We start from the raw sequence: 17720 nt of genomic DNA, 5'->3' as shown, positions 1-17720 counted from the left end.
ATTTGTGCAAGCCAAAAGTATTATGCAAGATCTTGTCTATTCCAAAAGGTACATAGCATGAATAACATTAAAAAACATTGCAAAACATGTGCCCTTCAAGCTAAAGTACGCAGGTTGTGTTGTTGTTGTTGCTTTTTATGTTAAGATTAAAGATAAACCAATAATAGGTTTAACCAATATCTTTCACAGATACTTCAATATCTGTTCACAACATTGCCATCTAAACAGAGTATCAACAAAAAGCATAAATATATAAGCTTACAATGTCACAGAATTAGTTGGCATAATTTCTGTCAGGACCACTATCGTCAAAGATGATTGACAATTAGCATACAGTTTGGATTGGCAATATGGTTCTGTTCTGGGCAAGAACTCCCTTCGCATGCATGCAGCCTAGTATGGATGAGAGCAGGGAGAGCAGCGATAACCAAATAATAAATTGGTGGGTCAGATGTTTGTGTGACATTTCCACTTGCTTACAACAAATCAGTAAACATGTATAATAAACAGATCGGCATCAATGCAGAGTAACATTTTGTCTTTATTTTATTTCATCTACTCATCTACAATTTCCAACAGCAATATCCACAAAATATTAACAGTGTGCAAGAAAACATGATTTATGGCACATCCGAGAAGAAGAATTACAAAAAATAGATATATTTCTTCATAATCAAGGCAGAAAGATACATATGCATACACAGGAAAAAAACACAAAGTAATGGGACAGGCTGAGATTGAAATCTACTGGCTAAGGACTCAGCTACAGATATTACCCACACAAAGCCTAAATCTCACCTCTCATGGTCATGAAAGAGCTCGATGGTGTGTGAAGTCGAACAACGTTTGGGAACGAGGAATTGAGGTTAAGGTATCACGGCCTCCTCAGCACCTTAAATGTTCTCGCTGCACGCAACGCAGATTAGAAACGGACAAGCTCCCTCGTCCTAACAGCAGGTCTCCCAACGTAGAAAGCCGCGAAATGCTTGCGGAGTCTTATTAAACCCAAGTGTGGGGGAGTTTTTTAGCATACTTCAGGTAAACGCTATACTTTGGAGCACACAGTGTATCCCAGCACTGTGAGTCAAGTGGGTGGAGAACTCAAGCTAACGAGCTAACTTAGCTTAGCTGACTTTCACAGTGTTCGCTCCAGTGTAACACCATCAAACGTGGTACAGCAAGTTTGGCTGGTGGCTGGTCAAAAAACTTTTGCAGTGCTAGATTTATTTTAGCACTAGCTTGGCACATTTGAGCACTTCGCACGTGTCCAGAAAGGCTTCATCCTAATGTGGACTACTAAGTGACTCTTCTTTTGCAATAACATCGTCAGTGATGGAAAAATCTAAAAGTATCTATTGTAACACTTGAATTGATTCAATTATAATCCTTCATCTTTATATAATATGGTTCTTTATCTCCTTAAGTGTCTGTTTTTCTCTAGTTACTTTGAAATGCATTAAGCCACTATACTGCTCTGCTCAGGCTTAACAGGAAGTGATGTCGCTGAAGCAGCCCTGTCCACTGATGGGCAGCAGCGTGATTCTGTTGCTCACTAGATGAGTCACAGCACTCGTGACCTCCACACGCCTTAGTCATTCTTAATACAGGAGCTGATGACAGTATCCCGTTGGCCGCGAGGAGCACAGGCCCCCTCTGTCCCACTACGAGCCCCTATTTCCTGCACTGTGTTGTTATTTTCCAGCATTTGAAGCGGGGCAATGGGGGAATTCTGTTTTTAGCACTTAGCTGAATACTGCGAGTGACTGTTTGAGTGACCTTTGAAAACCGTCACTCCAAAAGATTGTGCATCATGTGGTGGGTGCACATTAGACATTCAGAGTTGTGGGTTGACCTTGCCCCTCATCTTTTGCATGTGACTGCTCAGGCTGAGCCAAACCCGATGGCCTGTTGCACATCCTGCCCTTAGATAGACTTAACAACACAGACCACCTCATGAAACGTGCCTCGAACAACACCTTTACGCACCTTGCGTGGGCATTGTGTCAACAATCCATTCCACATTCCCTATTCACTATCACATGTACAAGCACTGGAGCCATCCATCAATTCCTTCGCTCGCATCTTTTGCCTCGTCTTAAAGAGGACAAACTGAATGGTTAAATATAAATGATGGAAGAAACGGAAATGTTACACAAAGATTACAAAAAGATAAAACATCCACAAAAAAAATTAATGCGCTTTAGTTATCAAACACTGTACAGTATCATACTCAATGACCAGAATCCATGTTTCCATAGAAAGAAGAAATTGGAACAAACAAATCCAAACAGCTATTCTCAAAGTTAACACCTCTGAACATATCCAAAAGAAAGTTTATACATGTTTTTTCCTTCTGTATGGATTTTACAATCAAGTTTGGCTTTAGAGAAAAAAAAAAAAAATTGTCCTTATCAAGGGCTTCGAATTCAAAATGACTCAATTTTACGAGGCATGTCTAAGCCTCTGCTTTTAGGATCATAAATATTCATTATGATTTGATATATTTGATACCAAATACCACAAATGTTGTTTATTCATTTAAAATTAATCTCTCAGATAACAGGGCTAAATTTTTATACTGAACTGCACTTTCGGAGAGGACTGGGAAGGATATTATTAGGTAAATATATTTTCTGCATTATATAAAATTATTCCTTTATAACTTAGTGTTTGAGGATTCTGAAATATAGTATAAACAATAGGGGGGAAAAAACAAAGCATTAAGCCTAATGAGTTTTTAATGATGAAAAGAAAGAAAAAAACAGCTCACAAACGGACTGAGAAAAAAAAAGTAAAAATATTGGCAACTCTGGTTAATGTCTTGAATCCCTTTGTAAAACATGAAATGTGCTGTTTTGATAAAGGTAAGCATACCTGGATTCAATTTTGGCCATACAAATCTAGAATGAACCTTTAGCTTGCAGATTCGAAGTAACAATGCAGGGTTAATACTGATCAAGCGTTTACCACAGTGTGACTGGGCTAGCCAGCTAGTCAGTCAGCATAATCATGACTGTCTTCCTCTACTCTCCACCATCACCTATGGTAACAAGGTCAGCCGCTGCACTGAAAAACATGCTGGAGTATCTCTCAGTCTCTGTGTAATCTTTTGAAATAGTTTACAAATTTGAAATCTGCCACCTCCTGTTAAGTACATCTATATGCATGAATTTAGACAGGCGTGCTGTGCAGATTTATTCATATAGATTCACTCAAAGCCGGGCTACATGACGCTAGCTGTTCAGATATTGCCCCTTTTTATATTTACCGAGAGAGTGTGGCATTTATTTTCTGGAGAATACTGTGGATCCCAGGTAAAAAGAAGTGTTGGACTGAATTGCCCATTGACTGGGGATGGGCAGCGGTTAAAGAGGGATTGGGATAGCTGGCCTAGACAAAGTAGCTATAGAATGATGCAAGGCTTCTTGTCTTTGAAAGGATTCTCTGAGGTGGGAACCCCCACCAGAAGAGGGTCACTGCGGGCATGCTGCTCACAGTAACTCATGAGGTCTGCAGCAGCCTTAGACACCTGGGGAAAAGACAGAGAGAGAGAGAGAGAGGAAGAGGGAGAAATGGTGATACAGAGTGAAAATCTGTTAATTGGTTACCATACACAGTGAAAAATTGTGAATGGTTTAACATTTCATTATATGTAATTTTACTGTAAAACACATTCAAAAAAACAAAAATTTGACAGTACCACAATAATATTTACAGTGAAAACAGTAAAAGGACATTAATATTTTAAACAAATGTATTTCTTATTGAAGTAATGTACATCAGAGCATTTTGTGTTACATTTTCTGTTATTTAGTTCATGTTTATTGCATTATTTTAGTGTCATGCGCATTACCCTGATGAATCGTGTATGACCCTGTGAATTGTCTATATATGACGGCACTTAAGATGAACTCTGATTCATCATATGGCTTTCTATTGTGCCACCTTTATTATAATGGTGGTTCATTTTTTAAGGTAAAAAGTAGATTTTAGTAGTTCAAGTTTATGGTCATAGTAACGTTATATTACTTAATGAACTTCACGGATGTAAGGTGTAAAACAAACAGGTACCTTGTAATACAGTCACAGTAAATTTAACAGGATTATTCAAACAGTTTTTCTCATTCAACCACCAAGCCACCAATGTAACAATCATTATTTAAAGGGGTCATATGATGCTGCTAAAAAGAACATTATTTTGTGTATTTGGTGTATTTCCACATAGTGATGTAGATATGTGGGGGCGTGTTAGAACGAGCCGTTTTAGGTAGGCGTGGCTGACTCTTAACTTTTATAAAGAATATCTCTTTGGATTTGAGACTTTAGTCTTTGCAACTTTACAGATCTTCTTTATGCACCAAGAGCTTGTAACACTCCAAAGAGAAAGGAAAAATTTAAATCGCATCATATGACCCCTTTAAGAGGAAAAAAAAAACACTGCTTGATAGAGAGCATGTTACACTATATATAATGAAACCTTGTGTACCTTAATACGTTCGAAGCCTGCCTCGATCCTCAGCTGCTCCACCAACTTCCTGGCCTGGGCTATGTTATTAGTCGTCGACATTCTCTGCCATCGGTTATTGTGCCGAATAAAAGAAGAAAATTCTACAACAAAACGAAAATGCAGCAAGATTAAAACGGAAGCAGAATTTAAAGCATATATATATACAGTATTACGTATGGACAATGTATGTGATAAATGAGATAAAATGCTTCTTGAGGTGCTTTCAAACTCACTACATACTTTTAGAAGACATTAGCCCCTTTCACACATACAGTCTTTACTGGTAAATTACCGTTTAGAGATCCTGTATGAACAAGACCTTTTCAAAAATGCTGATAAATCAGTTGTGGCAATTTTATGGTAAGAGAAGTTGTATCATTTTGAATCTCACTGATTTTCAATATATGGACAAAAACAGTTGAAACAAATACAAGTTTGGAACAACATGAGGGCGAGTAAACGGAATTTTTCTTTTTGGGTGAACGATCCCTTTAAATTACAATCATGTCTGATAACTTGAGAAAGTCAGGCCTCCAGAATAGTTTAGCTATATAAATAATAATATACATGTAAATCAAGATATCGGTCTGACAGCTCCGACCACACAACTACCCAGCAACATCAGTCCAGACCACCCAGTTCAGGGGACCCATCAATCAGACTAACGGTACAACTGAAAACAGGTGCATCTGTCCTCTGAGGCTAAACACAGTGCATTATCTTCTCCCTTCTTGTTTTAGGACCAAGTGCTCTTACAAACAAAATGTGTGGGGACAGATAGGCACGCACCTATAAAATAAAAAGGAGTAACAAAATAAAACTGAGAACATTTCCATCATGATATGAAGAATGTTTTTCAATGGGGTCCAAAACACTGGATCCCACTAACTTTCATTGTATGGATGGAAAAAAAAAATTAAGTTGAGAAAATTTGAGTTGAGAAAATTTAAGTTCATATTAAATTTTTCAAAATACAATCTTTTGTGTTCCACAGAAAAATAAAAGTCATACTGGTTTTCATAGCATAAACCGTTTTGACTGTGCTCATGTCAGGAGATTTGCTCAACACAAGCCTTTCATGCAGCCACATCCTCCAAAAGGTCATTTTAAGAACCACTTAGCAACACCGAGTAAATTTGAATATCGGCACACCCACAGAGAGGTGACTATCAAAGTAACCGCAGAAACACAGGAAACACTGGAGGCAGTGAAAGGTTTGGTTCTTTCTGGAGACAAACACACTCCTTGTACGCCCCCTCCCTTTGCTCCACACGCGTGCTCTCCCAAACCAGCGCAGCACCCCTGGCATTCCAGGACGTTCCTAGAAGGGGCCGTAGTTCTAAACACATGTTGCTTAGTGCCTGGGCTTTGTCTTCTCACAGCAAACACAGTCTCTTTCACGGCTCCGTGTGCTGCATTCCAGGAAATGGGCACAGCGGCCCTGCATTCATAATTGCAGCACTCTAGAATACATTGGCATATTCATTCAAACATACAGGTCTCTCTAGATGTCTCTCTGCACAGTTTTTTTCCAACCACATCTTCCTCTTTTAAAAAGTAAACCCTCACAGGAAAACTGCAAGATTTGGATAGAGCCATAGTGTGTACCAAGAAGGCTCCATGTAGGCTGCTGTGATTTAACCTAATCTACTGAAAAGTAGTAAGTTTTACATGCACAAAAGTGAGAAATGTAGCTTAAGTGTATTTGGGAATAAATTGGAATGTTGCAACTGAATTATTGGTAATTTGGCTGTTTTGCAACTACAAGTGTGCTTGAAAAAGTGAATCCACACAGATGCATTATACTTTCAGCTCTACAACAAACAGTCTACATTGCAACTGCACCAGTGCAGATTAAAACAAGGCGGCGCATTACATAAAGTAAGTTTACTTTTTCAGTTATTATCAAGTTACAGCAGGTTTTGTGCATTGTCCATGCACAGACTTCATCTCATCTGTGCAATCAAATATTTGAGGTAAGAAATGCATGTGCAAAGTAAAATCACATTATAAAGATGTTAGTTTGACTTCACATGTGACTACCCTTGTGAAAAAGAAGTGTTCTTAATTGTATTGTATGTGCACTTATTTGTGCACTTCAAATCTGCAAATATAGTTAAACATTTGTACTTGCAGAGAATCTACTATTAATGAAATAAAGGCCACTTAAGTGTAATTAAAGAGAGTTCACTTTCATGACTGTTTCTTAACTTCTAAAAGTGCAGTTTGCAAATTAAACTTTAGTTTAACTTTAGTTTTATTGCAATTAACATGCAATTAAGAATCTAAAAACAGTAGTAGTGCATTCTTTTAAAGCATATTATTTATTTAATACATACTCTTTTTAAAAGTATGCTAAAGTATACTTTTTCACAAGGGGTTGTGTGCTCACAGATGTGCATTTATCAACATTTTACAACACATTTACTCTACAAAAAGTAGGTTAAAAAATTAGAGAGGTTTAGACAGTATCACAAGGCACCACTGAGTGTGCTGAACTCCCTCTGGATCTTTATTTCCTCTTCAGAGTCAGTGAGGATTATTAACCTTTATCCATGACTTACATACTCCTCATTCTCTCTCTCTGAGCTGGAACCAGGCTCACGTGCAATCACACCCTGTGGTCTGCAGCGCCAAGGAGAGTCTCCAAAACAGGCATCTCTTTCTCCACTCTGTGGCATTCTGAACCAATGAGGAAGAGGAGGAGGAAGGGGGCACTGGAAAACTGCACCCCACCCTTGAGTCCCTGTGCGCTATTTTAAGCCACTTTGAGCAGTTACATATTCAACAATAATTACAATTTACCCAAAATATACAGCGAATAGACAAGGCTTTATTTGTTGACATAAACTAACTTTAATAAATGCTGCAAAACATGTTGTTCATTGTTCATGATACCTAATGCTTTAGCAAACTGAACTTAATGTGCTACCAGTAAATGCAACTAACAGACCATACAACAAAATCAAGCATGCTTCCCATGTTTTTTTTTTCTCCTTATGACCCATTTGGTATGTCTCTGAAGCATCTAAAAATCAAAAGACACTTGTAAATCCAGGATGTAGCATGTAAACAGTAGTCAAGTGAGAATGTGAAGTATGCATCATTCTGTTTGGACACAGTCTGCTCTGATACGTGTGGCTTTGCAGGCGGTAGTTCCCGCCAGCTTTCCAATCAAGCGCCAGTATTAAATCAAAAATCCCCTGCCTCTAACGGACACCTGGTGGCTCGCTTAGTAATCTCACCAGGCTCCAGATGCCTCCCTACATTCCCGCTCTTTGAGCTCTCGGCGGGAATACCGTATATTACTGCGGCGAGAGAGGAAGGAAAACAGAAAGAGCTCTGGCCATCAAGAAGACCTGATCAACGGCCCATTGAGCCTGGCCAGGAAAGATCATCTCATAAAATGACTTCCAATGAAATTTGAGTCTAGTGATTATTTAGGCCATTGGAATTTGTGCCTGCTCATTATAGAAGCTTGTGAAAATAATAGCTGCTTAATAGCTGCTTCATTATTCCTAATAGTTGTTTATGCTGTACTTAGACAGTTTAAGTTGTTATAACAATGCTTAAAATAGCTTGGTACAAAAAATGCAATCACATTCATGAGTAGCAGTAAACACTATGGCCATTCCTGAGTTTTAAAATTTGGGGTCGGTATAATGTTTTTGAATGAAGTTTCTTATGCTCACCAAGACTGCATTTACAGTAAAATCAGAAACATTGTGAAATATTATTACAATTTAAAATAACTGTGTTCTACTTTAAAATGTAATTTATTGTTGTGCTGGCAGAATTTTGAATTTTCAGCAGCTGTTACTCCAGTCTTCAGTGTCACACGATCCTTTAGAAATCAGTTTAATATGATGATTTTGTGCCCAAGAAACATTTCTTATTATTATCATGTTGAAAACTGTTGTGCAGCTTAATATTTTTGGGGAAACCGTGATACATTTTTACCTGATTCGCTGATGAATAGAAAGTTTAAAAAATAATTTATTTGAAATAGAAAATCTTTTGTACCATTATTAATATCCTTACTATCACTATTGATTAGTTTAATGCATCCTTGGTGAACACAAGTATTAATTAAAATAAAATCTTGCTAACCTCAAAACTGACCACTGAAACAGGAAGTTTGTGCAGAACTGGTCAAAGACTTTTCATTTGCCATTAATTAAAAAAAAAAAAATTCCAATAAGCTGCAGTTACATCATCCCTGAACCATAATTTACTACCAGCTAGTTGGTTGCACGGGGATGCAGCATTTGACTGGACAAGAATCTGTGTAGTACAGGATGAGTCATCAATTTTTGGGCAGTTTTACTAGAAGAAAAAGACTGTATTTTAGAAGCGAATACATGCTAAAAGTAAATTCTGTCAACGTTCAGGAGTACACTAGCGTCCTAAAAGCCAGCTAACCACCAATCAGTCAAAGTAGAAAGTAAATAGATTTGTAAATAGATACGTAAGAAAAAGCAGCAACGTCAAAACACTGCTCTTTTTGTCTTAGCATCGCATCCATTTTGACGCAGCAACATTGGCACAACCAGTAGCGTGAGTTTAAGGCATGACTGTCTTGTTTTTTAATCCAACTGCAGACAGAGAGTGTGCAAAACATTCATTATTTTTCTAATTCATGGTAATTCATGAGTTCATTATAAGTTCACAGTTGCAATGCTGCACCACTGTGACTCCAAATGATCAACATGACTACATACCCCACCCTTCCCTGTTCCTGACAGGCTCAGTCAGCTGCTGCAAAGCTTCTTACAAGAATCAGAAACTGAAAATACATACAAGCTTGATCAGCTGCACACCGAAATGCCAGAAGTGTTTTGCTCGGCTTACAGTACAGGACTTTCCAGCATAGCAGCACACTTGGAGGGGAGGGAAATGAGGGGCAAGGAAGCAAAACGAAAGGAAATTAATGGGATTTCTCATCTCCCAGCTGAGATCATGTGACGTGAGTGTTTGCTCACGTCAGCATGCATAAGCACAGAGGGGTCACAGAACGTTCGTGTGCTTGTGTCCGTGTGTGAGGGTGTGACCGGTGGGGGAAACAAACGGATGTGTAGAGACACTGAGACAGACAGACTCGTGGCCAGGCAGACAGAAAAATAGACAGAGGGACAAATGACTGAACTGTTTGGACAGGCTTATACAACGTGTTCCCTGCAGAACCATTACTGATAGAGTTCTGGCAGACATATGTGGCATGCAAAACAAAAACCTGATTGTTTATAATAATGAGCAATATGGGACTGTTCAAAGTGGCCTTTTCTTTACAAAAAGGTCCCTAGCAACAATATGGTGAGCTTACAGTTTAATTATAATGATGGTGATGATGATGTTGAATTCTTGAGGTAGGGACCGGCGCAACGCCGCCAACACCCCATCGAAACATTTGATCAGACAGGTGGATCTGGCATTGCCGGTGTGTGCATCACTCTGTGGTACCTACACCACCCTGTAAAAACTTGTTCAACAAAAAGGCAGACAAAAGAGGGATTTGAGAAGATCTGAATAGCTCAAGTCAATCCACTTTATGATAATGCCTTTAAATGATCATCAAGTGAAAGATTATGCCAAGGAATTAATTAAGCATGTGTTTACCCGCCGGAGGAATTGTAGGAATGCTGTCCTATGCAATTTATGCTGAATGTAACATGAAGCTATTGTGACCACCACAAATCCTGGTTTCACAACACATGTAAGCCATACATACTCTTAATGGGATATACTAATGCACCATGCAATAGTGAACACGCTATAAAACAGGGTACTTCGACCTTTTTAGGACTCCTTGGTGTACAGACAACAAAAAAACTGACTGCAGCATTTTAAGCCTGTTCTACTGTATAATGATGTGTTTATGTGACCACTTTAATGGGTTTTGCATATGATGCTTACATTGCAAAGCCATTAAAATAGTAATTTGTATCTGTATTGAAGTGTCATCTGAACTGATGTACAAAGTCATATACTTTACAATTTAATTTTACATTCAAAATTTTGGGATTGTTCTTTTATGCTCACCAACTAAGCATTTGTTTGATGCAAAATACAGTAAGAAATGTTATTAATATTGTGAAATATTATTATTACAATTTTAAAAAGGTTTTCTAATTTACTGCATTTTAAAATGTAATTTATTCTTGTGATAGCAAAGCTGAATTTTCAGCAGCCAATACTCCAGTCTTCAATGTCACATGATCCTTCAGAAATCATTCTAGTATTCTGATTTGGTGCTCTTAATAATCTTCTTATTATGCTGATGATGATGAATTGTGGTATTTTTTCAGGATTCTTTGATGAATAGAAATTTCGGAAGAATGTTTGAAGCGAAATTCTTTTATAGCATTATACATTTCCTTACTGTCAATTTTAATCAATTTAATCTGTCCTTGCTGAAAAGATCAATTTAATTTAATTTCTTAAAAATAATCTTGCTGACTCCAAACTTTTTGAATGACAGTATACATTTAATGTATTTTAATGCATTTACTAAATAAAAAAAAATATGGAAAGGACAATGAAACATCACAACTTTAACTTCTTAGCTTAAAATTTAGTTTAGTGCAACATAATATTGTAATTTTAATTAATGGATTTTTAATTTAAAGGATTTTTCAGAACTTTCACATTCTCTCAGATCAGCTGAAATTCAGTGGAAATAAACAGAACTAAAAGAGCAAGACCATATGAACATGAAAATATTAAAAACCAACCAATCAACACATGCATTGTACTGATTTTTTTTTTTTATACTTACAATCTGCAATGGAACTTGTATGCAAAGACATGCAAACCAACAACCACTGTGACACTTTACAAGTAAAAGGTTCCCTCTATCAGCAACAGATACTGAAAATAGGGGCAAGGTTAAATATGCACAACACCCCTGTCGCCAGACAATGCCAGAAAAGCAAAGAAACATGTTTCCCTACTGCCTTGGGAGGAGGCACCAATTTTGCAGACTCTGCAAAGAGGCTGGGGTGAGGTTAAAAACGTGGGCAGGAGGAAAAATGAATGATAACCTTGCACCTACAAAGCCTGGAATGAAGGTGACAGGAGGATGAGGTCAGAAAGTGTATCAAGTCAAAACACAAAGAGCATGTGTGGGAGAGCCTTACCCTCTTCGGATCTACTTCATAGGTGATTTTTTTTTTCAGTCATGGATGGAAAGAAACTGAAGCATAAACAGTTTTTCTGCAATGACGAAACATTTAGGTTGCCCGAAAACCGGATCTAGAAATATGTGAGAAACTCTACGTGACTCAGGAAGGTGCAGGAGCTGATAAACATCAGCAGTGGAACAAAAAAACAAACAACTGCTGCGTCTTGCCCTCTTCCTATTCTGAGAATTGAGTATTTACAGGATGGCACAAATCATTACAGACTTTTCATGATTCACTGACCTCCAAGAGTATGTAAGCTGGTCAGACCCTTTGTGATTGAGAGTGTCTAGAAGTGGGAGATTTGGCTCACTCAACGGTCACTCATGCAAACATGTGGTTCCAGCATAATGTGCGTGCACATTGCAACAAACAAGGCCTTTGAGGTGAGAATCAGAGCCAGGTGTTTAGTAATTAACCATTGTGATCAGGCAGTAAACAAGCATACAGGGCAGAACAGAAAAAAGTGACTAACCGGCCTCTTTCACAACAACCGACTTCCTCCCCCGGGCCTCTTCCTTATAAGGGCAAAGGAAGCTGAACAGACGGAAGTGGGGAACTCCTAAGGGGTGTGACGCAGCGTCCAGTAAGTATGAGTGGCACTTATCTGGAGGATTCTGAGCCGATGCGTCCATTACATAACATAGCATTCGGTCACAGCACTGTCCACTACTAACTTAAAGTCATTAAAAAATCAAAATGGACAATTTTAGTATTTTATGAAATACTGTAGTGTTTTTTATTAATAATTTAATCATGCACATAAATATTTTTCTAAAATTAAAATTCTCTTCTCTGATGACATGTGCACCGGCACGAGGACGGGACAATTGTCTTTCACATTAGATCGCAGCAATAGCAAACAACAACAATCCAATGATCTAATCAATTCCCAATGGATATTCCCAATGATGCTTTTAAATGCTACAAAATGAATTTAGGCATCACAACATTATAATGTAAAGTATGGGATATTATAGGATATTCATTTTGTTATTAAATTATACACATTTTTAAAGATTCAATTTAAGTAAGCGTTAGATGACAGCAAAGGTATTCAATGTTGTTAACTAAATCAAAAAAATGTGTTTTTAGTAATTGAAATAAAGGTAAATAAATTAAATATTAGAAGACAAACTAATGAGAAACTAAACAAAAATGAGAAATGTTGCCAATTGCCAACTAACTGAAATAAAAAGTACTAAAATTACTATAACTAAAAATAAAAATTAACTAAAGCTTTATAGAAACAAACTGAAACTGAAAATATAAAATTACAAGCTCATATAAAATGTTAATAAATAATATCATATCATATAAATAATATTAAAATAACCCTGGGGGTAAGAAGCATGCACAGTTAAATATAAAATACTGAGAAATATATTTCCAATATCTACTGATAAAACAAATCACTAATACTGGCCAATAACCAATATGGCACAGACATATTGTGCATAGCATACCTAAGATAAAGTGTTGCAGAACACCTGCAAAAGGCTTAGTATAATTTAGAATGACTATGCAAACTGTCCAAGGCTACAAGAAAGGCCAGTGTGATCTTTGACCCAGAGTCTTGCATTCTTACTGGAAAACCCTTCCTCTTTCTCTTTGAATCTGATATTATAGCTGCAGGAAGTGACAGCGTGCTGTTGTGCAGCGCTACAGAGCTTGTCTATCTCTCCAAACAGCCCACTAGATGACCTCTGTGTAACCTCTGTGACATCTGATAAGTTCCAAAGTTCTACTGTACTGACACCCTCCTCCGCTGACCGCTATGCTGCTTTACTTGAATCTACATCCCATGACGCAAATTACACGCATCTCCTCCAAGCTCTATATACACAAACAAGAGACACATGCGCATGGTTCAACAGGCAGTTCACCTAATGTTCTCCATTCCTTCTTGAAATATAAATACAGACTTCTTCAATGACTACAACATGGTCATGAGAGAACAACCTAATAAACTTTATTGCATTTTGAGCCAACTCGTTGCAATGAAAAGCTGCAAATAATCCACTGATGGAAGGCATTCTCTTAATGCAAACATGCACTGGTGATTTAAGCACCTATGATTATTATGTAAGCTATGTGAAGATTACATAATTTAGAAATAGTCAAGGTCAATCCAATCGCAGTAGAGTCCACAAACCACGAGTGAACAGAACAAATGGAGAATCTTCAAATGCATTTTTACATATTTTTATATATGAAGAGTTTTTTCATTTGCAAAAAACGATAATGCCACTTTTAAAAAAATGAGCTGATTGCCGTGCATTATTCTCCACATATAGCGTGATCTGAACCCTAAACACGGTTCGTCAAAAAAGCCGGTTTTGTCCACTTTCAAGGCATCGCGAGTTCACGTTTTACTGCAGAAGCCGACAAGTGCCCTTGTTGTTTTTGAACAGAAGCCGATAAGTCCATTTTAGCGAATCAGAGTGCTGTATTCAGGTCAGGTGACAGTTTTTTTAAACTCTAAAACATGAAATGTGGAGTTATCTGCTTTTGCCAAAAAAACGACTGTTGGAGTTATCTGCTTTTGCTATAAAACTAACTTTTAATATGTAAAAAAACATACTTTCAATGAACTTTAATTTTGTAAATTACCTGTATTTAAGTTATTATTACTTAATCAAAACAACCCAACTGCAGTTTGACTGATATTACTTGGAATGCGCAAAAAAAAAACGTGATTTCTGAAAAAAAATTTAAAATGGAGTTATCGGTTTTTGCAAATGAACTCTTCATATAGAAATATAAAAAACTAATAAAAATGACAAACACATAGCAAAATTATTAAAACGTGAACTGACATTAAAACGAAAACATAAAAATTAAAGCTAATTAAAAATATTAATATAATAGTAGTATATACCATTTTCCAGAAAATACGTTGCACTGGGTCAAAACGGCATTGTTGAGAGAGAAAAAAACACATATTTGGGATGTAGTTGTTATAATAACTGTCTTGTGCTTCTCTGTTTTTTTTTTCTCTGTTTCTCTGTTCAAGGACCTTTATGTTGAAGTGTTTCCTGTGTTTAGTTCATGTCCCCATTGTTCCTTTGCCTACCTTGTTTGTTTCCATAGCTACCCCTATTAGTTGTAATGGCAATTCATTAGCTCCACCCCCTTGCTAACCTGTGTATACATACCCCTGTGTTTGCTTGTTCATTGTCAGGCGTTGTTCTGTTTAAGCCTGTGTTCTTGTGTTTCCCTGTAGATGCTCATGTCTTGTTTGCCTGGTTTTGCACCTGCTCTTTGTTTCTTGTTTTACTCCATCATCTGCACCTGGATCCGCCTCATCTCGCCTTCATCATTTGACCCATCATTACAGTAGCCTAACATTTGACTTGAATATGGTAAATAATGCTAAACTAACACTGATGTGCACAGAGTGCACTTAACATTAAAACTTTTTTTTTTAAATCATGAAAATATTCACACACCGAATGCCAAAATTAATAAAGAATCAACATAAAGAATATTTTCACATGACATTTGTTTAATGGTGTATTTTAAATGTTATGGCTCCTGTTAAACAAATCACAAAGAAAATAGCAATACAAGCTTATTAATATAATTGTGGTCATCTATGTAGAGTTTTTTTTTTTTTTCCAGTTAGCTGAGTTCATTGTTTTTGTAAACCATCAATCTCATGCATATGTACAGACCAACAAACAGCCCATTCAAGGGTAACTGATTAATTTATCTGTCATATAGTCGAGTATAATTCACACAATGATTAAAATGCCTCCCCTTAGGTACAACAAGTCATTATTGAACAAGAGAGACGTTTCCAAACTGAAGCACATGGAATCAATTGCACATGACTTGTAATGGAGACAAATCTTGATAATTACTATGGCAGGAATGGAGGCAGCTTTATTAAAGTGACAATTCACTAATGTCACACAGTTTTATAAATGGTGACCAAGGGGGAGAGAGAATGAGACGGAATGTTTAGAGTCGGTCTGCAGTCGCTCTCGGTGTCTGCCGCCACCTAAAACAGCAGGGCATTAGAGAGATATATGGCAGGGCATTTCACACCTCTGTTGTGAAACTGCGTAAAGCAGGCAGTTCACATGCATGGCAGAGGATTACTGACCTAGTCCCCACTGGACTCCTGCTGAGAAGGGCTGCTGCAGATATCAGCTGCACAGGTGTCAAACCTCACTCCTGCTTTCCCAAACATGCCACCCTCAGTGAAAAGAGTGTAACTGACTTCTGTACCACAACAGAGCTACCAGGTCTGTTTACATGCAAAGGACTACATGGAAAGGCTGCTAGGATGATCCAATTAGATATGTTATTGGGACAGGTGACTGAGTGCGAAGTGTTTTTGTTGTTGTTGCGGTGAAATGGAGGCAGTCAGGAAAACTGTTCCTGTAAATGGTAAAAAAAAAATATATATATATACTTCTTGAATACAACATATTTCCTTGACCTGAAGAAAGTAAACAAATGAGAGTCTTTGAGCTTCTTCCTCTATTGCAGGACTACATGTAAAGACCTGGTCAGGTGCCAAGAATGCTGTTGTTTTTTAAATGCATCATACAGACAATTGGTCGGTACGATGCATTTAAAAAACAACAGCATTCTTAAATTACACGTCCTTTTTCCAGCATGGTTATATTTTGCAGTGATCAAACTAAAGCTGCACAATTAACTACAAAAATGATCATGATAATTTGATAGTCTTGATTAAAAGATAAAATAGCAATGACATTTTTTTAGCTTGTTTTGAATGTGTATAGCCATCAAAAAGAATTTGTGTTGTTTTAATTTAAATAGAAATGCTTGAAAAATAAATCATGCAGCCTTAGATTAAACCGAAACCCATGAAAATTGTTTTTTTCAGAGCAGTTATGTATGACTGCTAAACCTTTGGCCTTGGTTTGCAGGACAGGACTCAGTGTTCGGAAGCCACACCTCTTCTCTTAAATCTTCCCCATGTTGAGGAAGTTTACAAAGCGTGGAAAGGCCCTAAAAATAGGTCAGTGCTCCGGGAGCTTAACCTACTTGCTTAAGTATGAGAGGAAAACTGTATTTATCACCAACACCAGCAGACAGCCTAGTCCACACCAAGACTATTATCTGAATATCTGCCGAGCCTTTAAGGGTATTGAAAAGAAAAGCAGTATAATTAGTAATTTCATATAAGAGAGCCAGATAATAGAGTTTGTTGTTTCAAGTGTTTAGCTGTAGGACTGAAAAATGTTTTGGTGTGTTGGTGGCAAAACAGCCAGGTGTCAGCTGCAGCACCCTGTTCCCATGATTGCGCTCTGGGTGTTGAGCAGCCAGGATCCCCCGTCTAGCTATGGGAAGGGTCAACTTGTTTCAGACTTGGGTCAAAGTTGAGTCTTGGGTGCCAGTGGTCACGGGTTAGCCAATATCGCCCACTGCATGACTAGCCTCGACACAGCACATCTGTGTCATTTTTTAAAGGCCTCAAATGTGAGAAATAATGCTTGAATGTTATACACTGTACTTTCTACAGTATTATTTTAATGTATTATTTTACATTATTATTTTATGTAATACAGTAAATGTAATATTAATTAATGTTATATTTATACACACATCTTATAATATATACACTTAAACTTATTAATATATACAATAAAAGACTATTTATTTATTTATTTTTCTTTTTTTTGTCTCCAAATGTCAAATCAACACAGCCTGATCTAATAATGAGGAAGAAAACAAACAAATAAATAAATAACAGTCGATATCACTTTCAGTTAATTTGCCACACTAGCAATAGAAGTTTGAGTCGAGTATATGGCACTGTGGGATACAGCATTCCACACTGTGTGCTCGGGTTGTATACTGCATATTTTGTCATCCAGCCATTCTATGCATACAGAACGTCTCAGGTTACTTATGTAACCATGGTTCCCTGAGTAGGGAACGAGACACTGCGTCCTCTAGGGGTCGCTATGGGGGGGAACGCCTCATCGTGACCCGTGTCTGAAGCATACATTGAAAAAACACCAACAACACGTTGGCCGGCGACAGCCCATGAC

At 37.4% G+C, this 17720-nt stretch overlaps 1 protein-coding gene across 1 annotated transcript in view; it reads right to left on the bottom strand.

The window, feature by feature from the left end:
* Positions 1-1147: 1147 nt before the first annotated feature.
* gng7 (guanine nucleotide binding protein (G protein), gamma 7) overlaps positions 1148-17720 on the bottom strand; it is a 27338-nt gene continuing 10765 nt past the window's right edge. The window contains exons 3-4 of the mRNA XM_016510107.1: positions 4487-4608; positions 1148-3529 (exon numbers count right to left, since the gene is read on the bottom strand). Coding sequence (XP_016365593.1) covers positions 3404-3529; positions 4487-4567 — 207 coding nt within the window. The 5' untranslated portion in view covers positions 4568-4608 and the 3' untranslated portion in view covers positions 1148-3403. The remainder of the gene's footprint in view (positions 3530-4486; positions 4609-17720) is intronic.

This window comes from Sinocyclocheilus rhinocerous, unplaced genomic scaffold (assembly GCF_001515625.1).
Source record: "Sinocyclocheilus rhinocerous isolate Xijiao unplaced genomic scaffold, SAMN03320098_v1.1 scaffold444, whole genome shotgun sequence".
NCBI lineage: Eukaryota > Metazoa > Chordata > Actinopteri > Cypriniformes > Cyprinidae > Sinocyclocheilus > Sinocyclocheilus rhinocerous.
The sequence above is the reverse complement of the archived record's forward strand: the minus strand, read 5'-3'. Positions and strand labels throughout refer to the sequence as shown.